The sequence below is a fragment of the Aulostomus chinensis genome, chromosome 6 (assembly GCF_037954235.1).
Source record: "Aulostomus chinensis isolate RoL2024-O1b breed Wild chromosome 6, RoL_Achi_v1.0, whole genome shotgun sequence".
Taxonomy (NCBI): domain Eukaryota; kingdom Metazoa; phylum Chordata; class Actinopteri; order Syngnathiformes; family Aulostomidae; genus Aulostomus; species Aulostomus chinensis.
Window position 1 is genome coordinate 29499102 of NC_141325.1, and position 19050 is coordinate 29518151.

Here is a 19050-nt window from a genome sequence, read left to right on the forward strand (position 1 = left end):
GTGGATTCGCTGCAGCTCCCCGCCTGTAATGGCCGGTGTAATTATTTCTAATGGTGTGGAAACCTCTTAGTAAAAACAGTTTGTGTTTGTGGACCGCAGAGCAAAGTTCAGCCATGTGTCACACAGTCGTTTAAAAAATAAAAGCATCAGCTCCTAAGTAGTACTGAGTAGCAAATGTGGAGGAGAAGAAGAAGAAAGGTGGTGTTGCCCCCCCCACACACACACACATAACTCAGAGAGTTGTGCCTCGTGGAGGGCAGAAGCGAGTCGCTGCTGCAGCTCCCTGCACAACAGCATGAAGTTCCCGTTCCGTTAGATCCTTTAAACAATGAGCTCATCAGGGACTGCAGCTGCAGCAAAGACCTCCCAGGCTCCTACCTGCGAACGCAGGAGGCGCTTCTTCTCCCCCGCTTCCTGGGTGACTCAGTCAGTCTGGTAAACACCTTTTTTTAGATTAGCACGTGTACATCTGCTCCAGCCAGGGTGCACTTAGGACCTTTTACAGTGAAATTACCAAACTGTATTGTCAAATACGCTTTTTCGTGAGTGGTTGTTGTTGCTATAGTTACAGCCGCCAGCTGTCAAGAGTGCAGGCTAGTTTTGCTGTGTGTATTACTATCAAGGTCGAGATCAGTGAACGAGAATACTGCATTGTAAGCCAAGGACGGACGTAATACAATATTTGTCTCATCATATTTGTGTCTTTCTCCATCATCAGATTGACTGGCCAGCTCCGCAGGACAAGAAGAGGGAGTGTGTTGCTAAGGGGAAGAACAACCAGGTAAGGGGGATTTAAGGCAACGCTGTTGTTGACTTACCAGCGTTGCCCAAGGGCACCACGGTAGCACTTCTACGATCGCAGTTTATAAGAGAAGCATCTCACTTAACTCACTCCTGTGTTGCCCTCCTGCCATCAAACCAGCAGACGGCGAAGCGCAGCTCACAGAACGGTTTGGTGGCGGGGAAAGTTTTCACCGCTCCAAGAAGTTTGTTGTCTTTAGCAGAATAGAATCCATTACAACTCAAGTAAAGACTCGTACTGAGGAGAATATTCTGTTGCTGTCGCGCATCATTCATGTAGGCAGCGAGAAGCAAAGTTCCCCGCCTCGTTCACATTAGAGGGCAGAAACACATCATGATAGCTTTGATGGATGTTCTCAGTATTTAGTACTCTAGTACAATTACTGACAAGAGGTGGGTTGGACCGCGTCTCCTACATTCTCCCACAGTTTTTCAATACGCCTGCATGTCAGCTCTGGCTAGTATTGGACACGTATTCCAATGAGAAGGGGCAGCTAGCAGCAGCGATGATGATAGCGCTGACAGCTCGACAGGTTGTTAGAAATGCAGTGTGTATGCATCATAAAGCAGCAGCGGGCAGCGGCTGGAACACAGAAACCCCCTCAGGTGAATCAACATAGTGTGATAGGAAGAAAAGTTGCTAGCTTGAAACAGACCGGCTCCCAGCAGCCACTCTGACACGGAGGAGAAGGTAAACACAGGTGCTGCTAATTGCATTAGTGGCCGCTGCGTTCTCTCTCAGAGCAGAGCCTTAATTAATGTGATTAGAGGTTCCTCCATGACTGCGTGTTAATGGAGGAACCGATCTTCTGCTGCAGGACTGATTAAAAAAGTACAGACACTCGCTGTTGGGATCGTGATGTCAGCAGTAGAAAAATCCAGCTGCCTCCTCAAAATATTCCAAATTCCAAACCTGAATAAACGGGATGTGATGTGTGTTGTTGTTGGTTCGACCTGCTCCGCCCTCAAGGCGTCACACAGACACAACCTGTCAGACTGATAAATTACTAGAACGCTGATCATAGCAGCTGATTAGCGTTCACTCTCTGCATCCATCAGCCTGAAACACGCACCAGCAGTCGTCTTCCTTAAAAGGCTCAGTGAAACGGGGGGGTTCCTTTACACACATTTACGTGTTTCTGGCAAAGTCATGAAGCTGCAGGAGGAACTTGTTGAGGGTTTTGACTGAGACAGAGTCGGTGGATGTGTGTTACTCCCGGTTAGCTGTCTGGTAACCAGCGTAGATTAGTGATGGAGTGGCGCGCCAGGCCCCCTCACGCTCTCCCCCAGCTGCGGTCGTGACACAAAGCAGCTCTGCAGCGACTGTGTGACGCTCAGAACAGAAAGCAACCCTCACGGAACGGAGCCCCGGCGGTGCCCCTGGCTGCGTAGCTGGCTGGCCTCTGCTGACTTGAAGGCATTCGAGTGCAACATGAGTCATGACATATTTGAGTTGTTTTTACAAGAGGACAGGAAGTTTGGTGTTCAAAATGCTTATTGTTGACATGTGTTCAGTTCACATGAAAGCAGAGTCACCCCTGGGACACGGGATCAAACGGAGCAAATGTGTTTTTCCCTTCGTGGAGCCTTTAAAAGGTGTCTGTCTGTGGCACATTCAGGGTGAAAGCCTCCTCCACAGCCGCCTCTCAACCGAGAGCAGAAGCTAATTGAGAAATTACATTTTTGCGCTAAAACAACTTCACGTGGTGATTTTGTCAGTGTCGGGTTCTTGACCCCCACTGTTTGCAGGCTTTTTTGCTGAGTTAAGCTAACTGGCTGCTGGTTGTGGCTTTAATACTTACAGCACGCTGAGACCAGTAATGTCATCTAACTCGTACAACAAATATTCTTTTAATATTTGCTTGTGCTGCCTGTAATTACTCACCACAGTCAAAGAAACATTACCCTGTCGGATAAAAAAAAGAATGTAGCATAATGGTCCACTTTTTCAAAATATTTCATGGCGACTAGCTTTGAAATATGGCCGTAATTACTCAGGCTTAAGATATTCAATTAGTTGTGTTTGTTTCAGCAAAAGCTTTTCCCTGTTTGGGTTGCATAAAGTGCATCTGCAAGAGCTGTTTATTATTTCATAGAAACACTCAGAGCTAAAACTGAGCAGCAGCAGCAGCGTGTGATGTCCTTTTGAAGAGAAGGAGAGACGGTTCGCTGGAACGTGGCAGCACTTCCACTGACCCCAGCTGAAGTAAAAAATACATGTCAAGATTGGATTTTTGAAAAATGTTCCGCTTTAAGATAGACATTAAAATTTAATACAGTCTCGAAATTCACAGATTTGGAAATCGTCTCCCTCCTTTGGCTGCTGTCACAATCAGTCTGCGCATCATTGAGAACAATGCCAGCTCCATTTAATCGGCGCAGCTAATTTTGTTCAGTCACCGCCCCTGGATGCTTGTACGTTCACATACAGGATGTGATATGGATTTACTTACCATGCAAGAACAATCTTACGACGTTTATAATTTGTTATCACAGTAAATTATGCGTTTTTAATGTGATTACCCTCAGTGTTCGCAGGAGCGGTGCAGATGAATCTAAACGTGCGGACATTGTTTTGCTGCGGCTCCAGAAACATGAAGCCAGAGAGATTCATCTCCAGTGGGCATCCTGGGTTCACATGTTTGGATTCCTCCTTGTTGTTCGTCACCGCGCAGACATTAAAGGGCATCGCCCATAAAGCATAAATGAATCACACACAGATCCCCTGTTTCTTTTGTGTTCACTTTAAAGGTAAATGAGATAATGAGGTTGCACCAAGCGTTCATCCTCAGTAGGACGCCATTTAAAACTTTATTGATACGGATTAAACAAATTAAAGCAGGGGGTGAAGCCGGCGGTATTCTCTGTTTGCATACGCAGACAAAAAGACGGAAGATTCCCCAGAACTGTCTTATATCAGCAAATCAAGGCGGCTTAAAAAATGTAATCAGAAGTCCTGCTGATGGTATCTGAACAAAACGCCCTTCAAGAAAGGAGGTCTGACATTTCTCTTCTCTCCCTCGCAGACCGAATGCTTCAACTACATCCGTTTCCTGCAGAGCTACAACCACACACACCTCTACACCTGCGGCACCTACGCCTTTCAGCCTAAATGCACCTTGGTGGTACGTGTGTGTGTGTGTGTGTGTGTGTGTGTGTGTGTGTGTGTGTGTGTGTGTGTTTGTCCCTGGAAAGTGTCGCAGCTAGCCAGCCCTGACAGGTGTCAACATCAGACGGCTGACTTCTGGCCCGAGGATGAGACCAAAATAAAAGTAACTGCTATGGAAACATCTCACGCTGGGCTCGCTGGATGTGTGAAGGCTAGTGTGTGTCCACGTGTGTGTGCACTTGTGTGACACTGATGCGTTCGGACAACACGGGGAGGGTTGAAGCCATTGTCCTTGTAACGGACAGACAGAGCTTGTAGCTGCGTCATTGTGGGTCATAAACCATACTGATAACAAGGGACCTGTGTGTGTGTGTGTGTGTGTGTGTGTGTGTGTGTGTGTGTGTGTGTGTGTGTGTGTCTGTTTGTTAACAGGACGCCGACTATTTTACCATCAACAATGCCGACCTGGAAGATGGGAAGGGCAAATGCCCGTACGACCCTGCTAAGGGCCACACTGGTCTCATAGTCGGTGAGTAGATGTGTGTTGTGGAATCTCATGCAGTCTTCAGCTTTATGTGAAGGCCCAGATATTTTCTGGCATGAAAGAATACAAGTATTTATTTATTGTTGTGGTTTTCTGAACAAGTTTAATGCTGAACTCGTAGCTGGGAACATGAGTCCCGTTTCCATGAATGTATTTTGAAGTGTATCAATCAAGAAGATTGAGAGAAGCAGTCGAATTTAAACCTTTTGTCTTTGGTTCACTTGAGGTGGGTTTTTTTTTGCCTTTTTGAAAAAGAGCTACACACAAAATGGAGGAGGGAATTTCCTCCTTTTTGGAAGAAGCTCTGACCAGGCGTCGGTGTGAGCCGGCACCGCTGAACGCTCGCCACTCACGCAGCCGAGCATTTCCTCAAGAGCTGCATCCATTTCTGCTGGTAGATGCAGAGCTCCAAGACGTCCTCTCCTCCTCAGCCGTAGCAGCTTCACGTTGCTTCTTTTCTTTTCACCGAACCGTTTAAACAACCCTCATGCACATTTCCTTTTTCACAATTCACTTAAAATTTGCTTGACAATTAAAGGGAAGCAACAGTTCGTATCAGGTTGAAAGCCAGTCGTCTCCCCTTCCATCTCAGTCGTCTCCCCTTCCATCTCAGTCGTCTCCCCTTCCATCTCAGTCGTCTCTCCTTCCATCTCAGTCGTCCCCCCTTCCATCTCAGTCGTCTCTCCTTCCATCTCAGTCGTCTCTCCTTCCATCTCAGTCGTCTCCCCTTCCATCTCAGTCGTCTCCCCTTCCATCTCAGTCGTCTCCCCTTCCATCTCAGTCGTCTCCCCTTCCATCTCAGTCGTCTCTCCTTCCATCTCAGTCGTCCCCCCTTCCATCTCAGTCGTCTCTCCTTCCATCTCAGTCGTCTCCCCTTCCATCTCAGTCGTCTCCCCTTCCATCTCAGTCGTCTCTCCTTCCATCTCAGTCGTCTCCCCTTCCATCTCATGTGTCTCCTTCCATCTCAGTCGTCTCCCCTTCCATCTCATGTGTCTCCTTCCATCTCAGTCGTCTCCCCTTCCATCTCATGTGTCTCCTTCCATCTCAGTCGTCTCCCCTTCCATCTCAGTCGTCTCCCCTTCCATCTCATGTGTCTCCTTCCATCTCATGTCTCTCCTTCCATCTCATGTGTCTCCTTCCATCTCAGTCGTCTCCCCTTCCATCTCAGTCGTCTCCCCTTCCATCTCATGTGTCTCCTTCCATCTCAGTCGTCTCTCCTTCCATCTCATGTGTCTCCTTCCATCTCAGTCGTCTCCCCTTCCATCTCAGTCGTCTCCCCTTCCATCTCATGTGTCTCCTTCCATCTCATGTCTCTCCTTCCATCTCAGCCGTCTCTCCTTCCATCTCAGTCGTCTCCCCTTCCATCTCATCTGTGTCTCCTTCCATCTCAGTCGTCTCCCCTTCCATCTCAGTCGTCTCCCCTTCCATCTCATGTGTCTCCTTCCATCTCAGCCGTCTCTCCTTCCATCTCAGTCGTCTCTCCTTCCATCTCATGTGTCTCCTTCCATCTCATGTCTCTCCTTCCATCTCATGTGTCTCCTTCCATCTCAGTCGTCTCTCCTTCCATCTCATGTGTCTCCTTCCATCTCAGTCGTCTCCCCTTCCATCTCAGTCGTCTCCCCTTCCATCTCATGTGTCTCCTTCCATCTCATGTCTCTCCTTCCATCTCAGCCGTCTCTCCTTCCATCTCAGTCGTCTCCCCTTCCATCTCATCTGTGTCTCCTTCCATCTCAGTCGTCTCCCCTTCCATCTCAGTCGTCTCCCCTTCCATCTCATGTGTCTCCTTCCATCTCATGTCTCTCCTTCCATCTCAGCCGTCTCTCCTTCCATCTCAGTCGTCTCCCCTTCCATCTCATCTGTGTCTCCTTCCATCTCAGTCGTCTCCCCTTCCATCTCATGTGTCTCCTTCCATCTCATGTGTCTCCTTCCATCTCAGTCGTCTCCCCTTCCATCTCATCTGTGTCTCCTTCCCACTCAGTCGTCTCCCCTTCCATCTCATGTGTCTCCTTCCATCTCATGTGTCTCCTTCCATCTCAGTCGTCTCCCCTTCCATCTCATGTCTCTCCTTCCATCTCAGCCGTCTCTCCTTCCATCTCAGTCGTCTCCCCTTCCATCTCATCTGTGTCTCCTTCCATCTCAGTCGTCTCCCCTTCCATCTCATGTGTCTCCTTCCATCTCAGCCGTCTCTCCTTCCATCTCAGTCGTCTCCCCTTCCATCTCATCTGTGTCTCCTTCCATCTCAGCCGTCTCTCCTTCCATCTCAGTCGTCTCTCCTTCCATCTCAGTCGTCTCCCCTTCCATCTCATCCGTCTTTCCTTCCATCTCAGTCGTCTCCCCTTCCATCTCAGTCGTCTCCCCTTCCATCTCATCTGTGTCTCCTTCCATCTCAGCCGTCTCTCCTTCCATCTCATCCGTCTCTCTTCCATCTCAGCCGTCTCCCCTTCCATCTCAGCAGAAGCACAAACTGTCCATCAAATCTCTACAAACGTCTCTGAGGGTTCAGAGGTCCAACTAAACCACTTCAGCCTCTCTGAACCTGCAGGCGTCCTCCTCCTTCGTTCTTCAGTGTTCCACCGCCGAACCACTGACCTTTGCTCCTTGTGGGCTGTTATAATGGTGGCTGAGATAAACTTAACCCTGCTTCCTCCCCCCACACACAGATAAAGAGCTCTACTCTGCAACACTCAACAACTTCTTGGGTACAGAGCCAGTCATACTGAGGAACCTGGGCCACCAGCACTACAGCATGAAGAGCGAGTACTTGCCCGCTTGGCTCAATGGTGAGTTGTGTCGAGGGCCAAAGAGAGACGAGGGGAAAGAAATGAACATGGACACAAATTACAGTGACAATAGAGGTGAAATTGCTGCTCAGAAAGTGCTGTGACTTTTGAAACAGTGAGTTAAACGAAATGTCGTGAGCAGCCGTTCATCTGTTTTCCCAGACAGAAACGTTCTGATTAGTCCGACATCACATGAATGCAGCATAAGTTCCACCAAGGCAAACTCACCCCTGGCTCAAAAAACAGCCGGCAGCAAAAAGTGTTCTTGGACTGCGGGGTAGCGAGTCAATGCTCTGACTACGTGTGTGGTAAAGATCATGGATCATGTACGGAGGAAGTCTTTCAGATGGAGCTTCATTGTAACTTAACCATGTGTTGATGTTTACAACCTTGATTCTAAAAGTGGGTTTGCAAATACGTGAAGTTAATTTTTCAGTTTGATTTTCTTAAGCAATTTTGAATTTTCCATAAAATATTTATGATGAAACAAACAGTATTCATTCTCAAAGCGGAGCGGCGCTGTGACGTAATTGAGCTTCTTTTGTCCGACCGAATTTGGAACTGCAGTGAGTCTTTTGTCGTTGCAGGCTGCTAGTCGAGGTGCAGCAGCTGCTCACTGGTTTGAAATCGCTGAGTGGACATTTTGCTATTACGACGTGGCTGCTAACATCACCCTGAACTCATGTAATAAATGTAATAACAACAACAACAACAACAATAATAATAATAATAATAAAGTGGTCAGAGGTAACTTAGCTAGTTGGCTTTGCTGATCATAACACTGTTTTTCTCCAGACTGGAGCAGAAATGTACCCAGAATAACAACTTCAAACTTGAATTGTGCGTCATTGCATCAAGTGGAGGATTAAAATGAATGGGCAGATTTATACTCTGCCGTATCTGTGCGGAATCCAACTAAAATATTTTGCAACTCAGGAGTAAAGCGACACTGACAAATTAATTATGCATTTCAGAAAGGAGATAACGCTGACCAATTTCTTCTTACTGAGTTTCATTAAAGAGTAAAAGCCAGAAACATGCAAAAAGAACAAGAGAAAGAGGAATGATTGCAGGAAATGAGGCGCAGGACACGGCCGCAGCCACTGATCGTTATCGTTTGAAGAAGTGAGGTGGGGAGAGGAATGAGCAACTTGGAGAGAAATGAAGGAGAGAAAAGAAGATGAGGTCACAGCAGGAGAAATAGGTGATGAAAGGACGAGTAGATGGAGGGGGAGTTAAGGCTGGAGGGGGAGGAAGGAGCAACATACCGATGAGTTTCCACCCATGTGTCAATTTATTATTCATGCCAAGTTTTATTAAAAACAGAAGTGCAATGGGACCTGCCTCACCTTAATTCAGCCGCTGGTAACAAATGTAAAATCAGTAAATTAGCAGTGGAGAGTTTTATTGTCCCATGATGGAGTAAAATGCTGCTTTAGAGGCTTTTATGCTGGAAGGAACAGAATCATCTGAGGAAATATTGTATCCTTCTAATAAAAACACTTTTGCGCTCAACCATCAGATTTATATCACCCAGAAACACATACATACATTCTGTATATCATTCACAGGCAAGTGAGGACTGGATGTAGAGAGAGAGGATGATGGGTAGCACAGAGGAAGTGAGAAAGACAAAATGGAGCGCTAATAGGAAGCACTGGAGAAAGAGAGAGTGAGAAATGATTGGAGAGGTGAGAAAGGGCTGCAAGGAATGAGATGAAGGCGTCAGGCTTGTTTGTGTGTGTGCGCGTGTCAGTGTGTGTGTGCGCGTGTCAGTGTGTGTGTGTGCGCGTGTCAGTGTGTGTGTTTGTGCACTGACAGGTTTAGACTGTCTGTTTAGTAATGATAAATGTCTTTCCTTCCATGTTTTAATACACTCTTGTATGGGTTTTTTTCGTGTGTGTGTGCGTGTGTGTGCACGGGCGTGCGTGCGTGCGTGTGTGTGTGTGCGTGCGTGCGCGTGTCTGTGTGTGTGTGTGTGTGTGTGTGTGTGTGTGTGTGTGTGTGTGTGTGTGTGTGTGTGTGTGTGTGTGTGTGTGTGCAGAGCCGGATTTTGTTGGTTCAGCTTTGGTCAGGGAGAGCAGCGGCAGCAAGTACGGCGACGACGACAAAATCTACTTCTTCTTCAGCGAGCGAGCGTTGGAGCTGGAATGTGACACGGAGCTGACGGTGGCTCGAGTGGCTCGCGTCTGCAAGGTAAAGCCTCCAGCTCATCGTCCATCTGCCTGGTGGAAGTTTGTACTGACAGAAACAACAGCGCAGCAAACTGTCATGCATCTGCAGTGATGTCAGAGTACAGGAGGAGGAGTTTATGGCCAGAACAAGTTTTCCCTGCAGACTCATAGTTTCATGTGTGCTGGAAATGTGCTGGGTTCTCTCCAGCTGTTCTGGCAGCTGTTTCTGATGACATCTGACAGTGCAGCCAAGCCCATTCGAACAGTTTTGTGCTCACAGATTTCTTCAGACTTCTCTTGGATGTTGATTCACACATCATTTAAGTTATCTGGTTCAGCCGCCGGCTGTCGTAGTTCTGACTGACAGAACACACTGGTTGCTGTACAAACCAAAACAAAACTTAGCTCACCAGGAGTGAGAAGTCTGACTTCTTTCTCTGAAATTTCAAGTGGAACCTCAACCTGAACGACTGAGACGTCGCCAACGTGTTTCCTCTTTACTCTTTTCCTCACTTCTTCTGCTGGAACGTGGCACGAGCCCTGAGCAGAGCCCAGGAGCTCCTAGCGTGCTGGAAGTGTTCCAGCTGAATTCAGAAGTGACAAAATCAGAGTTCCCAGGCGGAACCCCCCCCCCCCCCCCTCCCATGAGGAGGCACGTCCCCCTCAAACTCTGAGATACCTGACAAACCCAGACATCACAATTCAAAATGGCTGCTCCATGCATCAGAGGTGTGAACGCTTAGATAATATTGTTTTAGCTCTTCTGTGTCTTGGCTGTGTCACACCCAGAAGCCTTCGTCTTCCTCCTGTAGACATGTTGCCACCACGTTTAGAAGCATAAAATAGTCCTGAGAGCGCTGGTGTCGATAGAAGAGCAGGTGCAGCGCCGTTCTGACATCATTCTGCTGCGGAGCCTTTCGGTGGCTGTCAGAGCTGAATGTCTTCACACAAGTATGTGATGCCTGGGAAGTAAAGGAATCGCGTCCCCACTCCTTCCTGGCCCCCTTGGTCCTAGAGGGAGGGCATATCTGTCAAACCTGGCCCGGATCGGAGCCGCCAGGCGTGGGCTTCTCCTCCCTCCCGGTCCACGGCGAGCCGAGGCCCAGTAGCTCTTAGTCCCTCCCAAATCGCCGACTCCAGTCAAAGCATCATAACGAAGAGATGATATAAAAGTTCTATTTCTGCCTTTGCTTTAATTAGATATTTTCAGCATTTCATTACGACTGTGAGAGCAAAGGCAATCACATTACCATGGTGATTCATGTGCTTGTTTGATCAATGACCTCATCAGGGGAAGCGACAGCTTTACTGGTGATGCCAGACGAGCTTCTTGTTGTGAGCCCTGAGACCGTGTTTGCATATTTTCCATGATTTCAGTGACCTTTTAGCTCATAGTTCTGCAAGCGCACCGTACAGTAACCTTTAAACAGAGCAAAACACAGGCAGATCGTTAACAGCCGGGTGATATGTGTGTAATTAAGTGAACACTATATGCACTTTTTTATGGGAAGTGTCCTTTAATATCTGGTCTGTGAAGAACAATAAAGCTCTTTGAATTAAATTGAAAACAGATGCTCACACACGGTGAGTACGGGAGCGATGAATAATTCAGCGGGTCCGGCTGATATTGCTATTGCAGCAGCACTACAGAGTCTGGAACTTACTGCCGTAATTTGAGCATTTGCATTTTTTATTCCTTTTTTTACAGCTCGATCGCGGAGGATAATGAGACGTATGGCAGAAGGGCCTCTTCTGAGCCTGATCAAAGAATAGGAACTGTTTATTATGTAATTAAATATTATTATCATTATAACAGCATATCATTATCATCAGTGGTGGCCTTGAACATCTCAGGGTCGAGAGACTCCTTAAGAACCTACTCCAGAACGACAACATCTCCGTCAGCCAACTCATGTGGAACAGATCAGCTGTATTATTATGTGAATACACCCTCTGTTGAGTGAATGAAAATATTTGCCGCTGACGGGGTGAAGGTGAGGCTAATGAAATGCAAGATGTGTTTGGGAGTCAGTCAGGTCCAATATGCAACTTGCGCGTTAAGTGTGATGTGTAATAATAAGCAGCCTCCGTTGCAGGTTGGTGAGAATGGGCCTCCCACTGATGTAGCAGACATCTCGTTTCCAGCAGTTACACTTGAAATGAGCGATATTAGCATATTCATAGAATGGAGATTGTTCAGGAAAGGAGCAGGAATTAATGTCATTTTAACCATTTCTAACTCTGTAATTGAACTTTTGTGTTGGCAAATCACATCGGATGAAAATCATTCAAACGTGTCTTGGAGCATGTTGAGGGGGTCGACTACTGCCAGTGACTTTGGCTGATGAAGAAACCTCGCCGGTGAGTAACAAGACGTGAAATCTCTCCTCTCAGGGGGATCTGGGTGGCACCAGGACTCTGCAGAAAAAGTGGACCACCTTCCTAAAAGCCCGGCTGGTGTGCTCCCTCTCCGAGCGCCGCGTCTCCTTCAACAACCTGAGGGCCGTCTTCACGCTGCCGGGTCAGGACTGGAGGGGGACTACGTTCTACGGCATCTTCCACGCTCAGTGGTGAGTGGGAGCCAGCACTGTCCGACACGTCCGTAGATGGAGCGCCGAAACCCAGAAATACGTTTGGTTTGGTTCCCTCATCCCAGAGTCGGTGAGGTTCTTCTCACAAAGGTTGTCGTGAAGCCCAAAACAGGAAGGGTGAAGCTCAGCAGTGATGCGTCTGCAGTTTGATTCCTTCATTGCCTTTGACTCATTTCCTGTAAGATTTGTCTGGCGTCCATCAGTCTGTATAATACCCTGATGATGCCCCCTACTGCTTTGCTGAAGGAACTACATTTCTCCACAGGTGGATCGAAATGCCACCTGCTAGCTCTCAGGCTACGTTGGTCTGTTAGCCATGAGTGAGAGGCTAATGTTGATGGTTGCTCACCATCCAGGTGTGTGGAGTTTGCAGGGGGAGCAGCTGAGACAGGAACAGGACCGATAACGCACGTTACCCTGTTAGCTTTTGCTAGCACAGTGTTCATGCGGTCTCTCTGAATTTGTGTCCGACACATCCGGACCACAAAAAGTGTGAGTTTTGTAGAGTTGTTGACATCACGGAGGTCCTCATAGTGCCCACATCTACAGCGCCATGAGGAAACGTTAGCGTTGTACCTCTGACGCAACATTAGCGTGTCATTTTGGACACTAATCTGATATTTATTGCCACTGTTTGGTATCCAGGATGAGTTTAACTTCCACGTTGGGCTACAAAATAAAAAATGCATCACTCCTCCTCCTCAAAGGAGGTCATTTGGGGGTTGCACAGGCCGAGGAGCAACCATTAAATTCACTTTTAACATACTGTGAAATTGCATGTTTTTTTTTATTTCTATTTATTTTTTGCTTGAGGTTCTGCTGACGTCTTCATTCCTCTCTCTCAGTCACACTTCCAGCGTCACGTCGCCTTTCGTGCGGCCCTCACCAGTGGCTTTTATTAAAATTATGAGTCAGACAATACAACGAATATCATGGCTGTAATTGTGTACGCTGTGTGATTATGTATCGTGTGTAATTGGGCTTTTTATGTAACAGCCCTTTAACTGGCACTAATGGGAGAGTTAAGAATACTTGACTGTGTTTTATTGGGTTTGTTGTTGTCGTGGAGGATTTACCAAACACACTCAACTCCTCTCAAACTTATGAAGAAGACAAAAACTTTTTATAGATTTTCTATCTTGAATATCGTTGGAAGAGCGTTTGGCTCTCGGGTCAAACTGAATTAATCACATCACTCATGTTTTAAATTTCAAATATTGCAAGAAAAGAAATCTGTTGGAAAAAAAACGAGTTCAGACAAGAGTGTTTTCATCAAGTAACAACAGACTAAGTGTGTGTGTGTGTGTGTGTGTGTGTGTGTGTGTGTGTGTGGTGGGGGGTTGGATAATTAAACTGCAACTTAGTAATTACAAGGTTGTTGACATTACTCATTCATCTTAGAGAAGTGAGTGTTGTATCATTAGTAGAATAAAGATTGGCATATTTTTATGACTGTAATGAGAGATCAACAAAGACGAGGGCGGGGGGGGGGGGGCGTGACTCCCCCGTGTCCCCGGGCAGCACCCTTTGATGTACCTCTTTTGTGTTCTTCAGAAAGATATCATATCGCAGAGTGAACCAGCTTTGAACTTCAGGCTTTGTTTCTTCATTCAGCTCCTACCACTGCTAGAGAAAAAAGCTTAATTCTTCTTCTCTGTGGGACTCGCTGGGGATTCCTGAAAGCCCCCCGGCTTTGACAGAGATAACATTAAGATAATTGGACATTATGTAAACGATGACTCTGAGTTTAAGCCATTATCTGACTGAATGGACGAGCTTTTAAACTTACTAAGACGCCCCTGCTGTCCTTTCGGTTGGGCGTTCACCTTGTAAAGCTGGTGGCTCTGCTGCTGCTGCTGCACGCTAACAGGCTTGTTCTAGTCTCAGAAAGCAAATGTCTCACAGGACGCATCACATTAAACTAATGATCGGACATAACCTCCTCTTTCCTGTTCACAGCCTTCAAAAATGGACTTTTGGAATGGAATTTTACAGCTGCGGTACCCAGTGCGCCATGATGAGCACTCGAATGAATAACGCTGGGAGTCGCAGACATACCCGGAATTTAGAAGTCAGGCATTTGTTAGGGGAGGCAAACAGCAGTCTGTTAGTTAAGCTTCATTTTGATATGAAATATATCTTTTTGTTCAGTGGATTGTAGAGCTCAGTGTGACAGCAGGTCATTCGTATTCCTGTAAGTAAGCATGGAAATCAGATATATTTGTGAGATGATTCAATGCGTCTATCAATAACTAATTTCAGTGCCACTTGTGGTGTGAAAATCAGTTTAAAAAAAAGGGATTGCAGCTCTCCAGCCGCTCCGATAAATGAAACGCATTTCCCGATACGCCGCACCAACTGATTGATTTCAGTGGCCTCTGAGGAAGTTTATTCCATCAGGTTGAACATCAGGTTGCTTCACCACAGAAACAGCAGAAATGCGTCAACTCATCTAATTACATCAGCCGGCTCGGCTCAATATTCACTATGTTGACTGCATTCGCTTTCTTAAAAAAAAAACGAATTTGGAGGATAATGCAGAGACTTGGGTTTAGTCGTTTGGTTCTGTTTTTTCAGAATATCTCACATTCTGACTACGCTTCGCTTGTGCTGCAGACTCTCCCCACCAGCATGACAGCTCCTCTTAGTTCCTACAACACACATCACTAACTCCCCGCCTTGCTGTCGTGTTTCAGGGGGGATGTGGACGTGTCAGCGGTGTGTCAGTACCAGATCGTGGACGTGAAGAAGGTGTTCGATGGATCCTACAAGGAATACAGGGAGGCCTCCCAGAGGTGGGGGCGCTACACGGGCACCGTCCCCCTCCCCCGGCCCGGATCGGTGAGAAAGCCTGCTTATCAGCGATGATATCAGATGAATATGAACTTTCCAGCACCTGCTCTTTTGTGCACGCTCGCATATGATAGAGAGATGGGGAAGAGGAGGGATGGCGGAATAGTGAGGGAGTGAAATATAAATGAGTGGTGCGAGGTAATGGCAGTGGAGAAGAGCGAGAGTTGGCATGACCTGAAAAGCTGAGAGTGTAATGATGCAGGATGAAAGAGGAGGAAGCAGAGGAAGGGGTGTGGTGGCAGGCGGAGGTGAGAGAGTGAAAGAGAAGGAGGAGGAGGAGGAGTCAGCGCACAGCCAACAAGCCATGCCAACCTGTCCCAGCTGTGGTTAAAAAGTTTCTTCCTCCTTCTTGCCCCCCCCCTTCTCCCCCCATCTCTCTCTCCAGTGTATAACAAACTCCGACCGGGAGAATGGCTACAACAGCTCTTTGCAGCTACCTGATGCGACTCTCAACTTTGCAAAGAAACACCCACTGATGGAGGACAGAGCTCTCGCTCGCCCCCTGCTGCTCGCCAAGGGCGTCAACTTCACCAGGCTGGTGGTAGACCGGGTCCTTGCCCTGGACCAGCGCTGGTACAACATGCTGTTCATCGGCACAGGTACAGATGACACGTGACAGTCAAGCAGTCAGTCGGCTCCTCTACAGCGTACAGCATTCATCATATCGTTGCTTCTCTTGGCCTCGTCGAGTGTTCGGGTCAAGCTTCCCTCTTCAGCTCTCGCACCTCGTGACTCTTCAACTGAGTGTTTACTCGCTCTTATCAGGAACGCTATAGTGCAGCACTCTTGCATTCAAATGAACATCCGACAGCCAAGCTTAGTAAGTAAGTCATTACCGCCAAGTCAATCTCTCTGCAATTCTTAGTATGTGGAGATTCAATCTGTGGTGACAGGCTGGGAGGAGTGTACTGAGCATGCTCCGTGGGCGTGGCGGGGATATCCCTGAACGTAGCTGAATCAAATGGATCAAATTCTGAGGGTTGTTTGCGTCAGTTCTGTGCTGCTCAAAACTAATCGTCCAATACTTTACAGTAAGGACAGTGGAGCCTGTGACGTGAGCGCGCTGGCGATTGGGTGTAATACCGCTCACTGCCAGAGGGTGGCAGTGAGCCCTTCTTCCACAGCCACTCAACAACCTTGTCAGAGACCCCACATCGGCAGCTTCAAGTGCTGGAATTACAAAACCCATTAAACAGTGTTGTAACATTTCAAAATACTTACAAATGTAAGCTTTTTGTAGTTATATATTCATGTATTTGGGTGCAGGTCTGTATGATGCAAGGTTGTTTTATTGTGTTGCAGTACATGGTGCGGTGCGTCTGTTATTTCCACTTCTCTCTGGCCGTGAAGATGCAGTTATAGAACATGTTTTTCAGCCTGTTCCCTGTGTCAGTGGGCGAGAGTGTGTGTGTGTGTGTGTGTGTGTGTGTGTATTGAGGGGAGTGGTACATCATATTGGCTGTAGAGATGAGATCTCTCAGCCTGCGGTGGGGGACAGGAACAGGTACTGGCATTAGGCAAGGTGGCAGAAAACATGCCATCTGGTCAGACCTCTGCCGGGTTTCAATTAAGGACTTGATTTGCATGCTGAAATCCATCTTAAAGCATCAAAGGATGTATGTGCGTCTTCATTAATGTCTCTAGGCGGCAGCCATCGTGTCCATATGCAGGTGTCTAGTTTTGACATGGATGTAAAAACGTGTTGGCCCTCCCAGAGTGTTGCTCCTGAAAAACACAGATTTGACAGCAGCTTCGCTGGAATGTGAATTTGATTGCAGACTGTCTCATGAACTACTTACCATTCAGAGCACTGCAGCGGCAGAGTGACTGTGTGACAATGGTGGACTCTGCTGGCAGGTGGGGAGGCCAACACGGATACACACGTGAACACGCAAACTGGCGCACACACAGGGCTGACACACTCACAAATTGATATACACACACACACACTCACACGTGCGGATGTACACGCTCGCACTCCACGAGCCAAGTGCAGTCATCCCGCGTGTCGTGCTTCACAGCACAAACTCAACAGGGCCCTTGGCAGACGTGCACTCATCATGCCAATTGGGCTGTGGGCTTGATTAGCTATTAGCTGCAACATAGCGACAGCTGATGTAGAGAGAGAGAGAGGGGGAGAGAGAGAGAGAGAGAGAGAGAGAGAGAGAGAGAGAGAGAGAGAGAGAGAGCTTGTCAAGCCTGTATTTTAGAAAACAGGGCTATAGGATTGAGGGATTAGCAGACACTGCTCCCTGATGCTGCTAGAGGCGAGTGTGATCATATGCCTGCTGCTTGTATTGTGTGTGTGTGCGTGTGTGTGCGTGTGTGTGTGTGTGTGTGTGTGTGTGTGTGTGTGTGTGTGTGTGTGTGTGTGTGTGTGTGAGACTGGGTATATATGCTCCTGTCAAGCCTCCCGTTGGATGCTGGTTTAGCTTTTCGTATTATCTATGACAGTGTCTTAATTAAGAAGACCGCACAGGAAAGCATGTGTCAGCTACTCTATTGCTCGGATACATGCACACTCCCTCGAACACACACATCAAGGTCACCCTGCCAGCTGTGCCTGAAACGCCTTTCATCACTGGGGATCTCACCGTGCTCATAATGACCCACATGAAAGGAGCAAAGGATCTCGTCTTCTTCCTCCTCCGGCGTCAGGCCCCTCTCACTGCTGGAAAAAGCTTCCTCGGGGATTCCCAAGGTCTTAAAACGCATCTTAAATTCACATTCTAATCTTGTGTCGTGAGTTGGCGTTAGCGCCATGATCTTTCTACCAGAAAAAGTCGTCTTCTCGAATTTTCAGAACTTTGGGTGGACAACTTGCTGTTTTGGCTGTGCAGTGACGCTGTGGAATAGGGAAGCTGTTTGGAGCACAGTCCATTCAGTCACCAGTGACACAGTGTGTTGATGTGTTTGCAGGGAACACAGTTTATTCTACACATTCGGGATATTTTAGGGTTTTTTTATAGATTGTTGTGACATCAAAGGAGAGTGTGTGATTCATATTTAAAGGGACATGTATGCCGTCGCAGATGTGTGTTTTTCAATACAGAAGCACGCTGTTAATATTAAAGAGAAATGCTGTGCAGTCACAGATGCTTGTTTACGTATCATTAATATTTAAATTGACTGTTAGGACGCTGTGTGTGTGTGTGTGTGTGTGTGTAAATATTTTTTGATAACACATCAATGATATTTAAATTTGCAGTTAGTCTGTCAAAGGTGTGTGTTTGTCTGCTATTTCATATCAGAAGTCAGTCAGTCAGAACTGCTGAAACCATCTCTTTGAAAGTAAATGTTTTTATGCATGCCGTAAAAGATTGCCCCAAGGAGCTGAGGAGGAAGGTCTATGGCGCGGATGCAAACTTGGATTGAAAGTTTGATGGACCAAAACAGAAAGTGAAGTGAGCTCAATCTTCCGTCCTCTGTGTGTGTGTGTGTGTGTGTGTGTGTGTGTGTGTGTGTGTGTGTGTGTGTGTGTGTGTGTGTGTGTGTTGCAGCGGAGGGCTGGCTGCAGAGGGTGGTGGTCCTGGGCTCCGAGGCCCACGTGATAGAGGAAATCCAGCTGTTTGAGACAGCCCAGCCGGTGGACAGCCTGACCATCTCCCACTCCAAGGTGAGGACTCACACGTCACTGACCCCTCACACTCAACGCCACGATGCACAACGCAGCAAAATAGAAGTAGAATGTTGCAGCGGTGTGAGCTAGTTGCAGGCTGTTGCAGTCTCAGAAGACTCACGCTCTGCATTTTTTGGATGCAGCAAAGCACACGGACTGAAGCAACTTGTGCAGTAGAAAACTCGTCTGTACATAACATAAAAGTGTTTTTTCTTTAAATCAAAGTATCAAAAGTAAGCACCAGTCCAGAACGCAGCACCGTCCTCTTGGATGTTCTGCCCCTGTCGCGTCCCGTGCGGTTTTAGTGACGTCCTTTGATTCTCTCAGATTTTTCTCAGTCAGAAAGCGAACAAAACCAAGAAGACGACAGACTGACTCTTTCAGATCAGAGCAAACAACATCAAAGTGTGAAAACACCCTAAAAAAACGTCCCCAGATGGTGTCACCAGGGTTAACTGGGATTGTGTGTGTGGGGGCGGGGGGGCATTAGTGGGGAAGTGTTAGTTACACAAGCAGAGAAAACATCCAGCACTCGTGAAGCTTCAAACAAACCAAAAGCAAGAGTCCAAATCTGCCAGC

General features: G+C 47.3%; 1 protein-coding gene across 4 annotated transcripts in view; it reads left to right on the forward strand.

Annotated features, from left to right (window-relative positions):
- sema4c (sema domain, immunoglobulin domain (Ig), transmembrane domain (TM) and short cytoplasmic domain, (semaphorin) 4C) overlaps window positions 1-19050 on the forward strand; it is a 106859-nt gene that overhangs the window by 80224 nt on the left and 7585 nt on the right. For all 4 annotated transcript variants that reach the window (XM_086207432.1, XM_086207431.1, XM_086207430.1 and 1 more), the window contains 9 exons: window positions 719-781; window positions 3828-3926; window positions 4343-4439; window positions 7115-7234; window positions 9279-9430; window positions 11803-11978; window positions 14696-14840; window positions 15238-15451; window positions 18353-18468. In XM_086207432.1, the coding sequence (XP_086063558.1) occupies window positions 719-781; window positions 3828-3926; window positions 4343-4439; window positions 7115-7234; window positions 9279-9430; window positions 11803-11978; window positions 14696-14840; window positions 15238-15451; window positions 18353-18468 (1182 nt within the window). The remainder of the gene's footprint in view (window positions 1-718; window positions 782-3827; window positions 3927-4342; window positions 4440-7114; window positions 7235-9278; window positions 9431-11802; window positions 11979-14695; window positions 14841-15237; window positions 15452-18352; window positions 18469-19050) is intronic.